This window comes from Danio rerio, chromosome 22, assembly GCF_052040795.2.
Source record: "Danio rerio strain M-AB ecotype USA chromosome 22, GRCz13ab, whole genome shotgun sequence".
NCBI lineage: Eukaryota > Metazoa > Chordata > Actinopteri > Cypriniformes > Danionidae > Danio > Danio rerio.
In genome coordinates, this window is record NC_141042.1 from 15,014,020 (window position 1) to 15,038,486 (window position 24,467).

Here is a 24,467-nt window from a genome sequence, read left to right on the forward strand (position 1 = left end):
TCATGATCATTTAATAAATCATTTAAGAAAAACTTGATATTCTAGTCCCAATATGACCTTTCCATGGGCAAATATTTAACAAGTGTGTCAGTCAAGTGTCTGAAATTATGTTTGAAATTCAAGTTGATCTTGTGAACTTATATAAAACATCACAAGTGGTTCTTGATGCTGTGTTTCCTCCCTTTTCAATGTTTGGATGGTAAATATAGCTTGTATAAAATATAAAAAAATAAAAGTAACATGTTGATATTTATGATAATTTAATTTGTTTTGTTTACACAACACATTTTTTTATATTGTCAATATCATATGTATAAATTATTTGCTGAACAAAACAAAACAAAACAAAACAAAACAAAACAAAACAAAAAACAATTATTTAAGTTCATTTATAAAAAGGGGACACGTACAGGATTAATGAACTTTATTTTACTGATCAGAAATTAAGATGAAATAGCTATGAGTTTTACTTTTCATTATCATTAAAAATACTTGATATTCTAGTCACAATATGATATTGTCATAGCAAATTAATAAATATTTGTCAGTCAAGTGTCTATAATGATATTTCAGGCTCAACTTGATTTTGTAAACTTTTATAAACGCAAGTGGTTCTTAATGTTGTTTTCTCCCCTTTCAAAGTGTGGATGATAAATATAAATTTTCACATTGCAAAAAACATAGTAATAGGTTGACATTTTAACATTTAATATTTTGACAAAGCATTTTAAAAATATTTTCTTTTTTATAGGATTTATAGCAATTATTTGCTGGCCAAAAAAAACAAACAAAAAAAAAACAGTTCATATATAAAAAAGGGGGCTCATCCAGGATTAATGAACTTTGCTTTACTGGTCAGAAAGGATTAAGGATTAAAATAACTATGAGTTATACTTTTCATTATCATATAAATAGAAATACTTGATATTCTAGTCACAATATAACCTTTTGTGAATATTCAATATTTATGATAGTCGAGGGTCTGTACTGAAGTTTCAGGCTCATGTTTATCTTTTGAATTTCTGTAAGACATCACAGGTGGTTCTTGATGTTGTGTTTTACCTTTTGGGAATTGGGATGGTATGTCTATATTAAGCTTCGTATGCTCATGGCATGTGTGTTTTCATGAAAATAAATAAGTATGGATTTGCAAAGGAATACGAAGGAATTGGAACATGCTAATGAAGTTTTATCTAAACATCAAGGCATCTGTGAACACCGAGGCAATATAGTGATCATAAAATGTGATTTTTAACACACTTATAAGTAACACTTATTTTACCTGCTTCAAAAGAGTGTAGTTTGATCCATCCAGACTGATCTTTCTGATTTCATGATGGTCGGCAAGGATAAGAAAAGGCTGCTCCGCTGGAAAAAAAAATACAGATTTTTATATACACAATATTTATTTTTTCTGTATTTATTTATTAATATTGTTGATATATGTTACAATGATTCTATCTATCCATCCATCCATCCATCCATCCATCCATCCATCCCTCCCTCCATCCACCCACCCACCCACCCACCCACCCATCCAACTATCTATCTATCTATCTATCTATCTATCTATCTATCTATCTATCTATCTATCTATCTATCTATCTATCTATCTATCTATCTATCTATCTATCTATCCATCCATCCATCCATCCATCCATCCATCCATCCATCCATCCATCCATCCATCCATCCATCCATCCATCCCTCCCTCCCTCCGTCCCTCCCTCCCTCCATATATCTATCTATCTATCTATCTATCTATCTATCTATCTATCTATCTATCTATCTATCTATCTATCTATCTATCTATCTATCTATCTATCTATCTATCTATCTATCTATCTATCTATCTATCTATCTATCTATCTATCTATCTATCTATCTATCTATCTATCATCTATCTACCCACCCATCCAGGCTCTACAGGAGAAAACATTATACAAATATTTTTTAAAAAGTCCTATTATTGTGTTATTTATTTTATTTATTTCACCACAATATGTCTCCTAAAAGCATTTAATGCTGTTATAAACCACAGACACAGTCTAACTTTAATCCAGTGTAACTGTAAATACATTTAAAAAGTACTCTGCATGTCAAAGTATTCGGCTATATGTATACATTGTGGTTTGAAATACTTTGAAAAGCCTTTAAATAAGTGTTTGTGTTGCTGTATGGATTATTCCAGCTGCGAGACACGACTGCAACTTCAGTCTGATGACTTGAAATCGATTTCCTGTGAGCTGCCAACGCTTGAACATCCACTTCCTGTCAAGGCCGGGACTTAGACATGCCAATCATACACAAACAGAGCTTTATTACTTCAGTCTGTGTGTGTGTGTGTGTGTGTGTGTGTGCTTCAATGCGAAAAGTACTGTAGATTAATAAAGGCAAATGGTATTATGTTATAGAGATATTTAATTAGTTGGTAATATGGTAATTTGATATATACTCTGATGAGGAGCAGCGGCTCTAATCTGAGCTCGTCCTGGGTGACAGAGCTCCTCACCCTGTCTATAAGGGTGCGCTCTGCCACCCTACAAAGGAAACTCATTTCAGCCGCTTGTATCCAAGATCCTGTCCTTTCGGTCATGACCCAAAGCTCATGACCCTAGGTAAGAGTAGGAACATAGCGCCTGGTGGCCGGGTTTTTTCCCACAGAACCCTGCCAGGCTTAGCCTGAAAGAGCGACGTGGGACCATCCTCCTGCGGGCACACCACCTACAGGGGGAGTCGTAAGGGGCTGGTGCATTGTGGAATGGGCGGTGGTCAAAGGTTAGGACATCACAATATATATTGCAGAGAAACAAAATATCGCAATGTCAGATTTTTCCAATATTGTGCAGCCCTAATATTAATACTTTAAAATGTTATCATTAATCATTTTATCTTTAAAGCACAATTCTGCTGACTTACTGTCTTTTTAAAAAAACCAAACAACAACATTAACTCAACATGGATATTTTTCTCTTCCTCATTAATTTCCATCTTTAAAGTGTATGAATGTCCAAAAAAAAGAAGTATTTTCACAGTAACAAGTCAAAAACGCAATCATAAACACGATTAGCTCAACATTAGCAAGGCCATTTAGCTTCGTTTTGTTAGCATCTGATATTAGTGAACAGGCACTAAATGACTATGAACCTGTGTGTGTTTTTCATACAGTAAATAACCACAGACAACTGCCATATGTCACACTTGGATCCACTCTCAGCCAATAAGAGCTCATCTCCAGCTGATGAATTAATAGTCTTTGAGCTCCTGCAGTTTTTGTCTGAATATAAACCGCAGTATGTTCACACCAGTGTGTATGTTGACTAGAAGAGTACCTGAGAGAGACCTGCAGCTGTGGGTGTTGCTGGCGGGCCGCTGGTATCCGTCGGCACACAGACAGTGGAAGGAGCCGTATGTGTTGACGCACTGCTGACTGCAGGGAAACTGCTCGGAACACTCGTCCACGTCGATGCACGTCCTGCCGTCATGTTTCAGACGGAAGCCTGGCCAGCAGGAACACTGGAAGACAGACGACAGAGGGGAGGCTTTATTAGGAATGTATGCATCAATAATAATAATAATAATAATAATAATAATAATAATAATAATAATAATAATAATAATAGGTAAAGCAATATTTGTTTGGAAATTTTGGCAAAATATTACTTGTTTAAGTTACATTACATAATATAACATTCCTATTTCAGTATTTGAAAAAAAATATTTTAAGCTTTATTACCAATCATATTGTATTTATTTAAACAAATCAAATAATATCAAATTTATTTTAAAAAATGTTCTAGATTTATTTTTGGCCTTTTTGGTTTTATTAGATAGGACAATAATCAGACAGGAAGCAAAGTGGGAGAAAGACAGGGTGTTACGGTCAGGAAATGTCCTTGAGCTGGAATTAAATAAAAAAAATAATTAAATAAATAATTAAATAAATAAATAAACAGGAACCATGAGATACATGCATGAAACCATTTTACAGGAACGTAAAAAAAATATATATATATATATATATATATATATATATTTTTATATAATGACTTTATTACCAACTTGTGACTATTATTATTATTATATTTTTAATATTACATGTTACATAATTTATAATGTATTAAATATTTTATAATATATAACATAAAAATAAAATGATACAAAAACTGAGAAATTTTAAATGTAAATATAATATATAATTGAAAATTTTATTATAAACATACATTTTCAAAAATATATGCATTAATTTGTATATTTACAGTACATACAGTATGCAAATATAATCCTTAATTTTGCATGCAATTAATGGTGATTTTTTATACTAACAAAACAAATTTAAATACAGCTAATTATTAATATTAATATTATTTTTATTATTATTATTATTAGTAGTAGTAGTAGTAGTAGTAGTAGTATTGCTATTATTATTATTAGTAGTAGTAGTAGTAGTATTGTTATTATTATTATTAGCAGTAGTAGTAGTAGTAGTAGTGGTATTATTATTATTATTATTATTATTATCAACATCAACACCACTACTACTACTACTACTAGTACTACTAATAATAATAATAATAATAATAATAATAATAACAAATAATTATAATAAATTACAAAAATACATTTTTGTAAATACATTTTGTCATAAAAATCATATATAAACATGTTTGAAACTGTATTTAGAACATTTAAAATAATTTCTTAAAAAAAATTAAAACATTTCCTGTCTGGCATTTGAATGAAATATAACCGTGTCAAATTTACTACACCACTAACAAGAGACTAATAGACAGAAGTGAGCACTGAAACAAATACAATGTTCACCAACTTTCGAGATCATTAGTTCAGTCATTAGTCCCTCCTCTCAAATACTATGTTTACACAAAAATAGTACGGGAACGAACGCTAAAACAGTCAAGAAAAACAAAGTTCTGGTGAGTTTGGAGCCACTGTGTCCTTGACTGCCTCTTTTTAAAGTCAGTGTGGCTGTCAAAGGACCGGGCCGGTTTTCAGAGCCGTCTGCCAAACAACGCTGTTCGATCTGCCACTCACTCTGTATGTGTGTGTGTATGTGTGTGTGTGTGTGTGTGTGTGTGTGTGTGTGTGTGTGTGTGTGTGTGTGTGTGTGTGTGTGTGTGTGTGCGCGTGTGTGTCATTCTTCCAAGAAAAACACACTCTCTGTCAGTGTTTCTGCCTTAAATGTCATTCTCCTGCTGTTCCCTACCTCGGCTGACTTCTGAAGCGCTAAAAGGCTAGCATATTTGTTAATACCACACATTCAACAGTCGAAAGTTGTAAAACAAATGAAAACGTTATCATAACATTTCCCACACACTTATCGCTGAGAAAACAAACCTCTGCGGAATGTGAAACAACATAATATTACATCAAACGCTTTGTTTGTGCAGAATTTTCCACTATTTTCTAAGCCACTAAAGCATGCTAATGATGTTTAGCAAAAATTTGTTGGAAAAGCAAAACCTTTATTATATATATTTATTTGTACTGTCGCATTCCTTTTTCTTCGTACCAACTCAACAAATTTTCTTAAATGATAAATAGCTAGCATATGCATTTTAGAACAAGTGTGTTTCATACATGACATGTTCTGCAGACTTGAGAGCTTTAGCGCAGATTGATAGCAAAACAACAGGTAAGGATGGCCAGTTTATCTCAAATGTTTGTTGCATGTCTTAATTTAAAATAACAAGTTTTAGGGTCTAAAAATGCAAAATGTAAAATGGCTTGTTATTAAATTAAATTTAATCGTCGTTCACTACCTCAAATGGCTTTTTAAAATGCAAAAAATTCTAAATGTTAGCTTATACAATCAAAGATTTTAATTGTTATTAAAATAAACAAACAATCAAAACTAAATAAATAAATAAATAAATAAATAAAGTGATCTTAACATTTTAGATTTGTTGCTTTGACTAAAGAGTAGGGATGCCGTAAATGTTTTAGCTGATAAAAATTATTTAACATTATAGTATAAATGGAATTTTTGGTAACCATAACATTTTCGAAGATAAAAAGAAAAAGAATGATAAAAAGAAAGCAAACAAACCAAAAATTGATCATAACATTTTCCACAGATTTGGTGATAAAAACTAAATGTAGGGATTAACAGAATTTGTCAAACAATGAAAATTATCGCATAACTAACATTTTCAGTTTTCTGTTATCGTAACATTTTTAGCCAAGTACTATATACCTCTGTAAAAATGTAAAAATGCATGTTATGACATCAAACAAGGTTGTATTTACAGCCATTTAAACAGTCAAAGATCAAGCAAACAAGCAAAAATGTAAATTTGTTCATAACAACTATCACAGATTTGGCGATAAAACAAAAATGAATCGAATTTTTCTGCTAATAAAAATTATCGTATAAATGACATTTTCAGATGTATCCAGTATTGTATTTCTCTATGGAATGTAAAAATACATTTTATGCTATCAAACTATGTTGCATTTACAGTTACTTATAGAGTAAAAAAAAAACATAAATGTGATCATAACATTTTCCTTAGATTTGTTGCTAAAACCAAAAAGTAGAGATGGACTGAATTTTTGGCCGATGAAAATTTCTAAGTTAAAGTAATTTTCTGTTTTCAATTATAATAACATTTTTGATAGATTGTTTTGCCAGATACTACAGTATATACTTTTGTGGTATTAAAAAATGCATGATCAAATAAGATCGTATTTACAGCTGTTTATATAGTCAAGGATAAAAAAGGTTAAAAAAGGCAAAAAAAAACTAACTAAAATTTTAATTCGATCACAACATTTTCCCCAGATTTGTTGCTAAAACTAAAAGGTAGGGATTGACTGAATTTTTCACAAACAAGAATTATTGTATAAATTACATTTCCAGTTTTCTGCTTTTTCAGTTTTCACCATGTATTATATACCTCTGTGGAATGTAAAAATGAATATTAAGATATCAAACAAGATCACATTTACATTTGTTTATTTTTTAAAGCAAACAAACAAATAAAAACGTAAATTTGATCATAACAATTTCCATCGATTTGGTGATAAAACTGAAAAGTGGGGATTCACCAAATTTTCGTGTAGTAAAATAAAAAATAATAAATAAATGACATTTTCCTTTTTTATAACATTTCCGATTTTTTCCCCCAAATATTATATATACCTCTGTAGAACTTAAAAAACAATGTTATTTACATTTACTTATACAAACAAACAACCAAAAACGTAAATTCAGTTTTAAATTCAAGTTATGTTTTCAGTTATCATAACACTTTTAACCAATTTTTTTTTTACCAATTATTATAAATATTTATGCTACGACATCAAACATTTACATTGTTAAATGTTATCAATGTTAAAACAAACAAACAAAAAATGTAAACGCGATTATAACATTTTCCACAGATTTGTAGCTAAAACTAAATACAAAGAATTTTGACAAACAAAATGATCGTTTAAAGATCACTTTTAAGTTATCATAACATGTTCGGCAGATTTCTTTTTTTAAGTACTATATACCTGTGTGGAATGTAAAAAAAAAAAACACAAACAAAACAACGATTTTATGACATTAAACAAGATGTTAGCACAGACTTTTCCAATAGACTCACATGCTAATGAGGTCTAGCAATGATTGGTATATACTGTCGCATTCCCCCTGAAATGAATTCTCACAACTGACTTATTAGCATTTTTCTGATGTTTTTAGCATGTTGTTTATAAATTCAATGGTTCAAGTTTTTAAAATAACAGGGAATGTAATCATGACATTTCCCACAGATCTAAGGCTAAAACTGTAAACCTCTGTGGAATGTAAAATGCACTTTATTACGTCGAATTTGTTTGCACAGACTTTTCCAATGTTGTCGTAGCCGCTAAAGCCTGCTAATGAGGTTAGCATAAAGATTTGTTGGAAAAACAAAAACATTTCTTCACATCCACGAGTCAGAGTTTCATATCTTCCCTCCATACATGGAACTCTTCAGCCATGGATGGAACTCAAGTTGAACCAGACACTTAATTTAAGCAAAGAAAAACCTTGCAGAGCATGACAAATGTGCTCTCAAACACACACACACACACACACACACACACACACACACACACACACACACACGCACACACGCACACACCTTGTATCCCACGGGTAGGTCTTGACAGTCCTGGGTGCAGCCGCTGACTTTCCGGTTTAAACACTCATTAACATGGCAGTTCCTCTCATCAGACCGGTCCCCGCAGTCGTCGTGCTGGTTACACACGCTCCCCAGTGGAACGCAGCGGCCGTTTGCACACATGAATACCGTACCGTTGCACAAACTTTCTAAAACATGGAGCAGCGAGAAGAAAACAGGAGACACAGATGGACACAACCATTAGATGGCTTAGTGGTGGCTCGGATGTTATACAGTGTTTATAATTCTTCCCAAGAAAAAGGCATGCTTCACTGGATTGGGGGGTTTCTATATAGTAGCTAGGGTGTTCTAATTGTTGTTTGTCAAATTTAATTTGAGTTTAAGAGGATATAAGATTTTTGTGCGGTTGCATTTCATTTATGTTTGGGCATGTTGTGTAGCTGCTAGGGTGTTCTGAGTGTTTTTGGCATTGTAATTGCTATGATGCTACAAATGTTTTGTCATGTTGTAGTGTAGTTGTTGGTGCCATAAGTGTTGTCTTTGCCACAACTTATTTGTTGTGTGGTTACTAGGGTGTCCGGAATGTTTGTTTCTATGGAGCTATGAGTGTTTTGTCTTTGCCACATCTCATTTGTTGTGTGGTTGCTAGGGTGTCCTGAATGTTTGTTGCTATGGAGCTATGAGTGTTTTGTCTTTGCCACATCTCATTTGTTGTGTGGTTGCTAGGGTGTCCTGAGTGTTTTTGGCATGTTGCCATGTAATTGTTATGATGCTACAAACGTTTTGTCATGTTGTAGTGTAGTTGTTGGTGCCATAAGTGTTGTCTTTGCCACAACTTATTTGTTGTGTTGTTGCTAGGGTGTCTTGAGTGTTTGTTGCTATGGAGCTATGAGTGTTTTGTCTTTGCCACATCTCATTTGTTGTATGGTTGCTAGGGTGTCCTGAGTGTTTGTTGCTATGGAGCTATGAGTGTTTTGTCTTTGCCACACCTCATTTGTTGTGTGGTTACTAGGGTGTCCTGAGTGTTTGTTGCTATGGAGCTATGAGTGTTTTTTCTTTGCCACATGTCATTTGTTGTGTGGCTGCTAGGGTGTCCTGAGTGTTTGTTGCTATGGAGCTATGAGTGTTTTGTCTTTGCCACATGTCATTTGTTGTGTGGTTGCTAGGGTGTCCTGAGTGTTTGTTGCTATGGAGCTATGAGTGTTTTGCCTTTGCCACATGTCATTTGTTATGTGGTTGCTAGGGTGTCCTGAGTGTTTGTTGCTATGGAGCTATGAGTGGTTTTGTCTTTGCCACATCTCATTTGTTGTGTGGTTGCTAGGGTGTCCTGACTGTTTATTGCTATGGAGCTATGAGTAGTTTGTCTTTGCCACATCTCATTTGTTGTGTGGTTGCTAGGGTGTTCTGAGTGTTTGTTGCTATGGAGCTATGAGTGTTTTGTCTTTGCCACATCTCATTTGTTGTGTGGTTGCTAGGGTGTCCTGAGTGTTTATTGCTATGGAGCTATGAGTGGTTTTGTCTTTGCCACATCTCATTTGTTGTTTGGTTGCTAGCTTGTCCTGAGTGTTTGTTGCAATGGAGCTATGAGTGTTTTGTCTTTGCCACATCTCATTTGTTGTGTGGTTGCTAGGGTGTCCTGAGTGTTTATTGCTATGGAACTATAAGTGTTTTGGCTTTGCCACATCTCATTTGTTGTGTGGTTGCTAGGGTGTCCTGAGTGTTTATTGCTATGGAGCTATGAGTGGTTTTGTCTTTGCCACATCTCATTTCTTGTGTGGTTGCTAGGGTGTCCTGAGTGTTTGTTGCTATAAAGTTATGAGTGTTTTGTCTTTGCCACATCTCATTTGTTCTGTCGTTGCTAGGGTGTCCTGAGTGTTTGTTGCTATGGAGCAATGAGTGTTTTGTCTTTGCCACATCTCATTTGTTGTATGGTTGCTAGGGTGTTCTGAGTGTTTGTTGCTATGGAGCTATGAGTGTTTTGTCTTTGCCACTTCTCATTTGTGTGGTTGCTAGGGTGTCCTGAGTGTTTATTGCTATGGAGCTATGAGTGGTTTTGTCTTTGGCACATCTCATTTGTTGTGTGGTTGCTAGGTTGTCCTGAGTGTTTGTTGCTATGGAGCTATGAGTGTTTTGTCTTTGCCACATCTCATTTGTTCTGTTGTTGCTGGTGTGTCCTGAGTGTTTGTTGCTATGGAGCTATGAGTGTTTTGCCTTTGCCACATGTAATTTGTTATATGGTTGCTAGGGTGTCCTGATTGTTTGTTGCTATTGAGCTATGAGTGTTTTGTCTTTGCCACATCTCGTTTATTGTGTGGTTGCTAGGGTGTCCTGAGTGTTTGTTGCTATGGAGCTATGAGTGGTTTTGTCTTTGCCACATCTCATTTGTTGTGTGGTTGCTAGGGTGTCCTGAGTGTTTATTGCTATGGAGCTATGAGTGATTTTGTCTTTGCCACATCTCATTTGTTGTGTGGTTGCTAGGGTGTTCTGAGTGTTTGTTGCTATGGAGCTATGAGTGTTTTGTCTTTGCCACTTCTCATTTGTGTGGTTGCTAGGGTGTCCTGAGTGTTTATTGCTATGGAGCTATGAGTGGTTTTGTCTTTGGCACATCTCATTTGTTGTGTGGTTGCTAGGTTGTCCTGAGTGTTTGTTGCTATGGAGCTATGAGTGTTTTGTCTTTGCCACATCTCATTTGTTCTGTTGTTGCTGGTGTGTCCTGAGTGTTTGTTGCTATGGAGCTATGAGTGTTTTGTCTTTGCCACATCTCATTTGTTCTGTGGTTGCTAGGGTGTCCTGAGTGTTTATTGCTATGGAACTATGAGTGTTTTGGCTTTGCCACATCTCATTGGTTGTGTGGTTGCTAGTGTGTCCTGAGTGTTTATTGCTATGGAGCTATGAGTGGTTTTGTCTTTGCCACATCTCATTTCTTGTGTGGTTGCTAGGGTGTCCTGAGTGTTTGTTGCTATAAAGTAATGAGTGTTTTGTCTTTGCCACATCTCATTTGTTCTGTCGTTGCTAGGGTGTCCTGAGTGTTTGTTGCTATGGAGCTATGAGTGTTTTGTCTTTGCCACATCTCATTTGTTGTGTGGTTGCTAGGGTGTCCTGAGTGTTTATTGCTATGGAGCTATGAGTGGTTTTGTCTTTGCCACATCTCATTTCTTGTGTGGTTGCTAGGGTGTGCTGAGTGTTTGTTGCTATAAAGTAATGAGTGTTTTGTCTTTGCCACATCTCATTTGTTGTGTGGTTGCTAGGGTGTTCTGAGTGTTTGTTGCTATGGAGCTATGAGTGTTTTGCCTTTGCCACATCTCATCTGTTGTGTGGTTGCTAGGGTGTCCCGAGTGTTTGTTGCTATGGAGCTATGCATGTTTTGTCTTTGACACATCTCAATTGTTGTGTGGTTGCTAGCGTGTCCTGTGTGTTTTTGGCACTTTGCTATGTTGCTATGGTGCTATGGATGTTTTCTCTTTGCCACATCTCAGCTGTTGTGTAGTTGCTAAGGTGTCCTGAGTGTCTTTGGCATGTTGCTATGTAGTTGCTATGGTGCTATGAATGTTTTCTTTTTGCCACATCTCAGCTGTTGTGTGGTTGCTAGGGTGTCCTGAGTGTCTTTGGCATGTTGCTATGCAGTTGCTCTGATGCTATGGATGTTTTGTCTTTGCCACTTCTCATTTGCTGTGTGGTTGTTAGGGTGTCCTGAGTTGTAATGCAGTTGCTTTGGTGCTATGAGTGTATTGTCATGTTGCAATGTAGTTGTTATGGTGCTCTGAGTGTTTTCACTTTGCCACATCTTATTTGTTGTGTGGTTGCTAGGGTGTCCTGGGTGTTTTTGGCATGTTTTGTCCATTCCATTTGGGTTTGTGATTTAACACATTGTTCTGCAGTTTCTATGGTATTTTGCCACACTTAATTTGAATTTGGGAGAGGGGTTTAACATGTGGTATGGTTTCTAGGGTGTTCTTGTTTTTGAGATGTTGCTATGCAGTTGCTATGGTGTTCTGACTGTTTACAATATATCTTTGCCATATTGCTGTGTGGTTGCTAGGCTGTCTTGTGTGTTTTTGTCATGTTGCTATGTAGTTGCTAGAGTTTTCTGGGTGTTTTGTTTTATTTGGTTTTGGGGCTGGGGTTAAACACGTTGTTGTCAGGGTTCTGCCACTCTGGTCTTGTAAATTCTTGTTTTGGTGGTGGCAGAGCTCTGACACTACCCATGTCTGGTTCTGTTTCTGTCTCTGTGCGCGCCCGCCGTCGTGGGTGTACGCAGAGTGTGCGTGCTGCTGCTTTATGTGGCCGCGCGCGCTCTGTGTCCCTCAGACGCGCGCGCTCTTGTACTAGTGTTTGTGTTTGTTCTGTCAGCATCGCGCTGCTTTATTCTCGGCGCCTCCGTCTAGTTGGTTTCAGTTTTGGTTGGCGCTGGGATGAAGCATGCGAGTTGCTTATGTGTGAGCGCACGGTAAGGTGTTTATCTATCGTGCGCTTGTGTCTTGCGCCTTTTGTCAAAGCACGTGGCTCGGTGTTTACATTGTGGTCACGTGCTTTTGTCGTGTGCTTCAGCGTTGTGCTTGTCATGAACATGCGGTTAATGAGTTCTCTCATTGGCTGCATGTTCTTGTCCTGTTTAATGTGAGCGCATGGCTTGTGTTGTCTCTCTGTGTCATGCGCTCTCCCGTCTATTGTCTAGTCCCACCCTCCTTGTGAACTCATTATTAGTTTGTCATGTTCACCTGTGTGTCAATTTACTTTTTGCTTTATAATCCCCCTCATGTTTTCAGTCCTTTGCCAGTTCGTCATCGATAGTTCCCTTTCCTGTTGTGTCTAGCCCTGCCTTGTCCTGCCAGTCCAGTCAAGTTTGTTTGTTCGTTTATTTGTTTTATTAGATTTTTCCCCCTCGGGGTTGTTTGTTTCGTCTTTTTGTTTTTATTTTATTATTAATAAAAACCCATTATTGCTGCACTTGAGTCCTCGCTCCTTTTCCTCTCACCCGACCGTGACAGTTGTTGTACAGTTGCTAGGGTGGTTTAAGTGTTTTTGGCATGCTGCTATGTGTTTTGAATCTTTGTTTTTCGGCTGGTGGTTCAAAAGTTTGTGCAGTTATTAGGGTGCTTTGACATTTTGCCACATTGTTGCTATGGTGTTCTGAGTGTGTTTTTTTTTTTTTTTTTTGGTATATTTGATTTGGGGCAATGATTAACATAATGTTGTAAGGTTGCTAGGGTGTTCTGAGAATTTCTTTTTGGCATGTTTGGGGAGGTACATGATGCTATGCAGTTCCTAAGGTAGTGTGGCTATTATTTATGAGTGGTAGATTGTTATGCTGTTTCTAAATCATATTGCTATCGATATTCTAGGGTGTTCTGCTTGTTTGCTAGATGGTTGCCTCCCAAAGTCTAGCCTTATTAGTGTTGTAAAGTAACACTGTAAACATGCTGTAAACATCTGACTTTAATTTCCCCATAGAAATATAACCATAAAACTGTTTCTCAACGAGCTTGGCTGGGAACAGTAAAGGCATCTGTTAACATTATTGGCATATGCTTGCCCCTGAAGCCAAAAACTGAAGAAGGGAGATGCAGCGGACTCATCAGCCCATCTCTGCCCACTTCAGGAGCTACTGGCAGGGGTACAAGATGCAGACGGGGAGGACCAGGTGTTCTGACAAATCCCATATGGGACAAAGCCCTGGGACCTGTCAGTCAAACAGGGGCGGAGACACGTGAGAGGGACTCGCCTGCAGCGGAGCACTTTGGGTTGAGTGGCAGCTCGTCTGATTGGTCCTGACAGTCAGGGAAACCATCACATTCCCATTGGGCTCTCAGCAAACACCGCCCATCTGCGCAGCGAAACTCCTCCTCTTTGCATAAACGGTACTCTGGAGAGAGAAGAGAGGATGAAAGAGGTCAAAACAGAATTAGAGAGTAAACGAATGAGGCAATGCTGATGCTATATCAGTCAATAGCCCCATCGCGAGATATACCAAAATTGCATGAAAAGTAAGTCATTTTGAGAAACAAAATAGTGACATTTTGCAGTGTAAAGTCAAAATTGTACAGTTTAAAACTGTGGTGAAGAGTGACAAAGTCACAAAAGACATATGCAAAGTCACAATTTTGAAATATAAAATTTGCACTCAATACACACCTGCCAACACTCCCATTTTTCCCAGGAGTCTCCCATATTTCAAACCCTCTCCCGCCCAAAGATATATGTACTAGATATTGCATACAGACCCTGAGTATGTGTCAATCCCAGGACAAATGTCATTCAGCCTCACTAGTCAAGACTAAACCCAATCTGAAGATGTTGGACTTCAGTGCTATTTACACTGCAAAAAATGCTTTTCTTTTTAGATGTTTTGTCTTGTTTCTAGTCCAAAAATCTAAATCTTCCTAAATCAAGAGGAATTGTCTAGACAAGCAAAACATATTGTCATGTTTTAAGATATAATATGCTAATATTAAGTGAGTTATTCCTTAAAACAAGCAAAATAATCTGCCAATGGGGTAAGCAAAATAATCTTACGTCAAAAGAAAAAAAACAAGATTAATTTGCTCACCCCATTGGCAGATTATTTTGCTTGTTTTAAGGAAAAACTCACTTAATATTGGCATATTATTTCTCAAAACAAGACAATATGTTTTGCTTGTCTAGAAAATGCTTCTTGATATAAGAAATTTTAGATATTTGGACTAGAAACAAGACAAAAAATCTAAGCAAGAAAAGCATTTTTTGCAGTGTACAGATATAGTAGCAAGCAAACAAAGAAAACAAAGCATAAAGGCAGAACATTTCATAGGTAAGATTTCATTTTTTATGTTTTTGTATGTTACGAACTTTTGTGCTAAAAGTGTTATTGATGATAATAGAGTCTCTTACTGCCCTGACCATAGGCAAGGTGGCACCAACTCACATTAAATATTAGGCTTGTGCTATTTTGGTTGAATAAAATCAGCAAACAATGTAAATAAAATATGACAACAAGATGTTGCGGTGACAGAAACTTGGATTATTGTTGGCAAAGTGAACAAGTCGTTCATGACCGGGATTCATTCACAAACAAATTGCCCCCCCCACCTCCTTTAGAAAAAAAATCCCTAGGAATGAACAAGTAAAACGAGGGGTAGGGGTAAGGGGAAGGACTAAGGGGTAGAATTGGGATTGGGCCTCTGTCTGGCCCTTCTCACAGAGAGTAATAATCTAAAAGCTGATTGCAGCTAGTATGAGCTTGCATGTTTATTCTTAGATTTGTGGACGCTCTCCAACCAATGAAACGTCCAATAAAAGCTGTGCCAACATAATTACTAGCCATTAATGTGGAATGCGAAGGGGCTGGTCATTTTGCAGAGAAACTAATGAGCACTGACCGCATTCCAGCGACTCGTCTGAAGCGTCTCCACAGTCGTCATCATGATCGCAGACGAACCGGCGAGGGATGCAGTTCTGGTTTCGGCACTGAAACGTGCTGTCGGTACACGTGTTGTTGGGAGCTTATTAAAGACAGGAAAAGGAAGAAGCACATAGTTAGTTATGTGTGTCAGGATTACAATAGTAGCATATAATAGAGACCTATATCAAAGTATTTTGGTTGTGGGTCTGATAGCAGATGAAACAAAGAGACTTTGGGTAAATTTGGCACCTTATAGCAATAGTTCACCCAAAAAAATTGTCCTTTTACTTATTTTAAGCACAGAGGAAGATATTCTGTAAAGTGATGGAATAAATCAGCCAAAGAAAGTGTTCTCGCAGGACTCCAAGAGTTCACCAAGATTCTTTGGGTTCATCTTCAATGCCAAATGTCTTCATAACTCAGGCTGTTGATGTTTCTATCCACTCTGCAGATCTCTCGCACACCCCCATACTAAATGTAACCCCAAATCATGATTTCTCCTTCACCAAACTTGACTGATTTTTCTAAGAATTTTGGGTCCATGCGGGTTCTTCTGCAGTATTTGTGATGATTGGGATGCAGTTCAACAGATGATTCATAGGAAAAATCAACCTTCTGCCACTTTCCAAATGATCAACTAGAAGCCAAGTTATTATTTGTTGCTCTTAAAACTGGGATTGAGATTCAGTCAATCAGTAATAAAATAAAATAAAATAAAATAAAATAAAATAAAATAAAATAAAATAAAATAAAATAAAATAAAATAAAATAAAATTAAATAAAATAAAATTAAATAAAATAAAATTAAATTAAAACAACAACATAATGTAAATAAAAACATTGATTTCTACATCTGAAACCAGCCATAAAAGGAAGTAGCTGGTTTTGTGACAAGAACCATGATGGTTTACATTTACATTTTACATTTAGTCATTTAGCAGACGCTTTTATCCAAAGTGGTTTAACGTACCACATCCAGCGAGTGCCAGTTCATCACTGCCGTCAGGACAGTCTCTCTCTCCGTCACACAACCAGTTCCTTGACACACATGCGTACGATCCCGGACAACTGAACAATCCTGGAGAACATGATGCAGAACCTGGAAAGATCAAGACAAATCTCAGTCTCATGTGTTTGAAAATGTTCTGTAGGTCACTAAACAAGTTCTCAAAATAAATGAGAAATGGACAGCATGACGATTATTAAATGATTAGAAATGTTTAACTTTAAGTAGACATTTTCACACACACACACATACAGTGGTGTGGAATTATGTTTGCCGCCTTACTGATTTCTAATTTCATTGCATGCTTGTCACACTTTAATGTTTTAGATCATCAAACAAATGTAAATATTAGACAGGATAACACAAGTAAACATATCATGATTTTTTTTTTTTTTTTAAATGAAGGTTTTTATTATTAAAGGAAAACAAAATTCAAAACTACACAGCCCTGTGTAAAAAAGGTGTTTGGACCATGTTGAAACATAACTTAGTTCTAAATTACTCTAGAGTTCAATTTCTCTGACCTGGTTTGATTACTACCACACCTGTTCACAATAAAATCCCTTAAATATGTCCTGTTTGACAGAAGTGAAGTAGACCAAAAGATCCTCAAAAGCTAGACATGCCGGGATCAAAAGTAATTCAAAAACAAATGAGAAAGAAAATTCTTGAGATTAACTAGTCTGGAAAAGGTTATAAAGACATGTCTAAAGCTTTGGGACTGCAGCAAACCAGCTTTAGAGCCATTATCTACCAATAGCAAAATCATGGAACAGTGGACAACCTTCTCAGGAGTTGTGGCAACTCATCCAACAGGTCAAAATAGACCCCGCAACAACAACCAAAGAACTGCAGGCCTCACTTGCCTCAGTTAAGGTGAGTGTTCATGACTCCATAAGAAAAAAAATGGGCGAAAAATGGTAAGAATGGCAAAGATACAAGACCAAAACCACTCGTAAGCAAAAAGAACAAAGTCTCATCTCAGTTTTGCCCGAAAATATGTTGGTGATCCCCATGTTGGATTTTTAAACTTTTTGGAAGATGTGTGTCTCATTATGTGTGGCAACACAAAGTAACAACGATTTGAGTTTCAAAAAAGGAAAATTATAAAAACAGTAAAATACTGTGTGGTTGTGTGATGGTCTGTGGTTGTTTTGCTGCTTCAGGACCTGGAAGACTTGCTGTGATAAATAGAACCATAAATACTGCTGTTTACCAAAATATCCTGAAGTTACATGTCCAGCCATCTGTTAATGAGCTCAAGCTAAAGCGAACAATGGTGCAGGACAATGACCCAAAGCACAACAGCAAGTCCACTTCTGAATGACTGAAGAAAAACAAAATGAAGACTTTGGAGTGGCCTAGTCAGAGTCCTGACCTGTATCCAATTGAGATGCTGTGGTATGATCTTAAAAAGAAGGTTCATGCTCGAAAACCCTCCAATGTGGATGAATCACAATTTAAACTAACCCTAACTCAGTCTATTACAGACTTATTGCAAGTTATTGAAGACACTTAATTGCAGTTGTTGCTATGTTGTTATTAGGCACAGAGCTATGTAGTTTTGGATTTTGTTTTCCCTTAATAATATTTAAATGTTTTTGCTGATCTGAAATGTAAAGTTCAAAAAACATGCAACAAGTAAGAAATCAGTAAGGGGGAAATCAGTTAAAATCCTTTCACACCACTATGTACATATCATTTTCTATAATATTTTGTGTTTTTTGTTTGTTTTTTTTTGTTTTTTACCCTATTCACCTGCAGTGCCTTGCCTTAAGTTTTGTCCTGAGAATGCATTTTAACAAACTGCTTGTGTTTGACCTCTGTGAAACCTAAGCGTTTTGTTTATTTATTTAATATTTTCTTTCAGAGTCCATTTGTTAAGAGTTCTGCATGGCCATAAATTCGCAACTATGATGAAACCGCAGGCCAATTTTTCCTCTCGCTTCTCTCATGTTGATTTATATTCTTCCTCTCAGAGATAGTCGTTCATTGTGTGGCCCAAATGCAGAAGTTTTACCGCAGATTTCCTGGCTTTCGTCCAGTCCGTCGCCGCAGTCGTCTTCACCGTCACACAGCCATTGTTTGGAGATGCACTTGTTCTTGGAGCAGGCGAACTGATTCCAGAGACACGACGAATCTGCAGGGAAACGGATGAACTTTGAAAATGAACCCAAGAGAAAGCAAACTGACATTTAAAGGAACAGTACATGTGAGTGAAGCTGTAACGTATGAAAAAAAAAAAAAAAAAAAAAGATTCTGTTTTACTGTGTTGTCTTGAACCACTTTGACTTTAGTTCTTATATCATATAATATGATAACTTGTACGGCTTTCATTGTCTTCTCCTAGACCAGAATGTAAAATTAATAAATTTTATTTAATTTTATTTTCATGCATTTTGTAGCATGATGTTCACTATCTATTTATAAAAGTATACATAAATAAACATAAATAAATACATGTATTATTATTATTATTATTATTATTATTATTATTATTATTATTAGTAGTAGTAGTAGTAGTAGTAGTAGTAGTAGTAGTAGTAGCAGTAGTAGTAGTATTAGTAGTAGAAGTAGTTGTAGTATTCATTGAATATGTTGACATTATGTTTCAATTATTATTTTATTTAATTTTTTTCTGGAAAAAAAAAAGATTATAACATTTAAAAAATATATGTAAACTCTACCAGTAAAAAGCCTGGACAGCCATTATAATTTGTATGGTAAACATTTTATATTTTATTCTGTCATCATTTAGGTTTTGAACTACTTTGCCTTAAGTTTTTATATTAAATAATCTGACATGGTTACTTGTATGGCATTCATGTTTTCCTTGGAACACAAATTTCATGTGATTTGTATAATATAACATATGTACATATGGTTTATATAAAAGCCAAAGGCATCTAGATTGTTTATTTTACCAAAATAAAATATGATCATGCCTTTTAATTATTTAATTAAGAAAGTAAGGTCTGACTTTGCTTAGACAAAAGTCTTGTCACTTAACACAAATTATGTACAGTATAGAATATAAAATCACGGTGCAGTGGAAAAAAAAAATAATATTGTGTATGACTCCCATTTGCTTGAAGGACTGCATCTGTACATCTCTGCAATGACTCAAATAACTTATTAAAAAAGTCATCTGAAATGGCAAAGAAAGCATTCTTGGAGGACTTTCAGAGTTCATAAAGACAATTTGGATTCATCTTCAATGCCTCCTCTTTTATCTTACCCCAGATATGCTCAATAATGTTTATATCTGATGACTGGGCTGGCCAATTCTAGAGCACTTTGACCTTTGCTTTTAAAACTCTTTTGAGGTTTGTAATGTAACAGGCAGCACAAATGTCTTGATTCCTCTGGCTGTTGATGTTGTCATCCACTCTGCAGATCTCTCGCACACCCCCATACTGAATGTAACCCCAAACCATGATTTTTCCTTCACCAAACTTGACTGATTACTATGGGAATCTCGAGTCTATGTGGGTTTCAGTTGGTCTTTCTGCCGTATTTGTGATGATTGGGATGCAGTTCTACAAATGATTCATCGGAAAAATCCACCTTCTGACACTTTTCCAAATGATTAATTAGAAATCAAGTAATTAGTTGTTGCTCTTACAACTGGAATTAATGACAAGACTTTTGCCAGGTAGAGTATAAGTATAAATAATAAATAATAAAAAATAAATAATAAAAAATAAAAAAACTTTTTAGAAATACAATGCATTTACTGTATTGTTTCAAATCACTTTGACTTTAGTTCAGCTGGTTTGAAATAATAATTAAAGATTTATATTTAACAAAACTTAACAGACATTATATATTCCTTTCATTTATTAAAACCTTTACATAATTCATTACATTCCATACATTAAATTGAAATTGTTATTCTGTCATGAGTTCAATACTTTCATACAAAACAAAATATAATATTTTAAACATATTCATTAGGCTCTTTTCCAAACAGAAAGGTACCAATATAATGTAAAACACATAAAATATTTTATTGTAATCCAAAAAAAAAAAAAAAAAAAAAGCCATACAAACTTAGAACAACGCAAGGGTGAATAAATAATGACAGAATTTCCATTTTGGCGGAAAACAAGAAAAGCATTTAGCCTTAACAACAAGCCAAATAAAAGAGAAAAACCTCCATGAATACATTTCACTAGTTCCCAGTTGGCTTGTGAACGGCAAATGGAGTTCAGCAAGTGATAAAGGTGGCCTCTAAAAGCCATTTTTTGCCCTTGTCGGGATTAGAGATTCAACTTTTGGAAGGCAATCCTGCTAGCCAGCACTTTTAAAGTAATTGTCCACTTGCATACGCACACCAGCCACCAAAGGGCCACAGAATATGCCTCTATCAGCAGTCTGAAAGTTTGTTTGCTTGCGTTCGCCATCGATTTCGTTGAACAGGATAGAGAAAGCAAGGTCAGGAAGAGAAAGGGTTGAAAAAAAAAAGAGTTTGGGATAAGAAAGATTTGGAAAAAGTTGTGTTGTGATCACCAAGGCTGTATTTATTTGATCAAAAACTACAATCAAAATTGTGTAATAGTATTGTAGATTAAAATTGCTATCTTACTATCGAATGTAGCATAATTTATTTGAGGAATTTAATGTTGAATTTTCAGTTTTATCGGTCTGTATTATGTTAGATCAGTTCTGCTGCTTGAAAAACATTTTTTACTATCATCTGTGCTGAAAACTGCCAGGCTAATTCCTATTATTGAATAATACAATGCTATTAAAAACTATAATTTAACTGTGTTTACCTTTATTTATCACATCAGCTATTATAATAATAATAATAATAATAATAATAATAATAATAATAATAATAATAATAATAATAATAATAATAATAATAATAATAATAATTATTATTATTATTATTATTATTGTTATTATTATTATTCATTCATTTTCTTTTAGGGTTAGTCACTTTATTAATCTGGCGTCGCCACAGCAGAATGAACGGCCAACTTATCCAGCATTTGTTTTACTCAATGGATGCCCTTCCAGCTTCAACCCATCACTGGGAAACATCCATAAACACTCATTTACTATGGACAATTTTAGCTTACCCAATTCACCTATAATAAATGTCTTTGGACTTGTGGGGGTAACCAAAGCACCCAGAGAAAACCCACGTAAACACTGGGAGAACATACAAACTCCACACAGAAATGCCAACAGACCCAGCCGAGGCTCGAACCAGCGACAGCGCGACCACGTCACCATTATTATTATTATTATTATTATTATTATTATTTGACTATGTTTATCCTTTTATTCAATTTATTTATTTTTGAACATGAAAATGTTTAGAAGAGGAACATTCAAATATAAATATATATATATATATATATATATATATATATATATATATATATATATATATATATATATATATATATATATATATATATATATATATATATATATATATATATATATATTATTGTGATGATTATTTATTATTATTATTATTATTATTATTATCATTTATTGACATGTTGATCTTTTTATTCATATATTTATCTTTGGGCATAAAAATGTTTAGAAGAGGAACATTTAAAAATAAAATTTAAAAAATAACATAATAATTATTATTGTTGTTATTATTATTGACTAAATAAAATAAAATATATAATATCTATCTATCTATCTATCTATCTATCTATCTATCTATCTATCTATCTATCTATCTATCTATCTATCTATCTATCTATCTATCTATCTATCTATCTATCTATCTATCTATCTATCTATCTATCTATCTATGTATATCTACACATATATATTTATATATATATATATATATATATATATATATATATATATATATACAGTACATGGCATAGAGCTCAGGTAAGTGCACTCAAACTGCTCGCAACCCTCCCTTTATATACTTGTGCACCTTCTGGCTGTCATTTCCTCTCATTTCAGATTACCAAGCCCTCAAGTTCTAGCCAATACAGACCTCGCTGGTGAAGGACAGACATTTTCCACAGCAAGCAACAGCAAAGCCGTTCCTGGATCTACACTAATTCTTTATAATACAACCCAATTTAATCCTTATCTCCTGTATTTGCCTAGCTTATGGCTCTGGGGGTTAAAGCAGAACTGTTGTATGTGCTAATAACCATGAAGCTAGAACTCTAATTAGAAACTATACAGCCAAATATAAATTTGGCACTCAATGCATCCTAACTTGCCAAAAGTGGTCCTGTCTGAAATGGCATTATTTTAACATTATTTTCATAATGGATTCAAAATAAAGAACAAAGCCACATGTACCTCTCACTCGATTTTCACTATTTGAATTTGTAGTGCAACCTTATTATTTAACCCTTATGTTAACCCTTAGTTAAACCTTTCGTTATCCTTGGTGAACAGAATAAACTTCTTTTAAATCATTGAAAAAATGCTAAACTTTAGGGTCCTTCTTAAAAAAATAGCCATAAAGAAAGTTTCAAAAGAACAAGTTAGCAAAGAGAAAAGTGAAATAGCTTCGATGCACTGGTCGAGATCAAAGACACGGAAATAAATTCGTATTATTTCTGATTTTGGGTCAGTGACTATGAGGGCATGCAGCAGTCCAGAGCTGTGCGGACTATACAGGGAGGGTTTATTTGGCAGATCAGAGGTCCTGTTCAGAACCCGATGCTTTGAAGCGAAAGCAAAAGGATTCTTGCTATGGGGTCCAGCCTGAAGCAGAGATGTGATTTGGTCGCAGCAGGACAGCAGAACTTTCTAGAACTTTACAGGTCTGCTCTCTGTAGATGTGTATCTGAGAGATGGAGAAGAAATATCGCTGTGTGCAGGATTAATAACTATGCAGTGCATTACTGTAAGATGTGGAGGGAATAACACATCAGCGTCTGAAGCTACTGTATTCTAGAAGATCTTGCCATTGTTTACCTTGAGAAGAGTCTAAAAACAACAACAACATCAAAAAATCCACTGCAGAAAAGAACGAAACTCATAAGGGGAAGAATAGAGAGAGAGAATTCTATATGTACGACTATATTTGTTATTGTTTTCACCTTGGAGAAAGTTAGATTTTATGTCATAAAAAAGGCAGCATGCATGGACACACAGATGCACGCACAGACACGCGCACGCATGCACAGACAGTCAGACACACTCACGTTTCAAAGCATGTACTCATGCACTGATACACGCAAGTTCATACAAACAGATGCACGCACGGACACATGCACATTCGCACGCACACACAGACACACGCACGAACAAACGCACGTTTACACGGACAAATGCACGCACACACAGACAGACATAAGCACACACATTCGTATTATTGCACGCACACACACACACACACACACTCTAGCACACATGGATTGACAGACGCACGCTCGCACACACAGACACACGCACGCATAGACACACACACACACACACACACACACATATATATATATATATATATATATATATATATATATATATATATATATATATATATATATATTGAATATATATATATATATATATATATATATATATATATATATATATATATATATATATATATATATATATATATTGAATATATATATATATATATATATATATATATATATATATATATATATATATATATATATATATATATATATTGAATATATATATATATATATATATATATATATATATTCAATATATATATATATATATATATATATATATATATATATATATATATATATATATATATATATATATATATATATATATATATATATATATATATATATATATATATATATATTCATTCATTTTCTTTTCGGCTTAATCCCTTTATTAATCTGGGGTCACCACAGCCGAATGAACCGCCAACTTTTCCAGCATATGTTTTACGCAGCGGATATATGATTGGCTGTCGTTTAATGCAGAGCTAGTTCCAGTCAGTTTTGAT

General features: G+C 34.9%; 2 protein-coding genes across 4 annotated transcripts in view; one reads left to right on the forward strand and one right to left on the reverse strand.

Annotated features, from left to right (window-relative positions):
* LOC147831535 (uncharacterized) overlaps positions 1–24,467 on the forward strand; it is a 600,059-nt gene that overhangs the window by 118,001 nt on the left and 457,591 nt on the right. The window lies entirely within an intron of this gene.
* Positions 1–24,467, reverse strand: part of lrp1ba (low density lipoprotein receptor-related protein 1Ba) — a 458,912-nt gene that overhangs the window by 111,087 nt on the left and 323,358 nt on the right. For all 3 annotated transcript variants that reach the window (XM_087304094.1, XM_087304093.1, XM_087304095.1), the window contains 7 exons: positions 18,537–18,656; positions 16,481–16,609; positions 15,488–15,610; positions 13,855–13,995; positions 8,133–8,320; positions 3,333–3,516; positions 1,283–1,368 (listed from right to left, as the gene is read on the reverse strand). In XM_087304094.1, the coding sequence (XP_087160220.1) occupies positions 1,283–1,368; positions 3,333–3,516; positions 8,133–8,320; positions 13,855–13,995; positions 15,488–15,610; positions 16,481–16,609; positions 18,537–18,656 (971 nt within the window). The remainder of the gene's footprint in view (positions 1–1,282; positions 1,369–3,332; positions 3,517–8,132; positions 8,321–13,854; positions 13,996–15,487; positions 15,611–16,480; positions 16,610–18,536; positions 18,657–24,467) is intronic.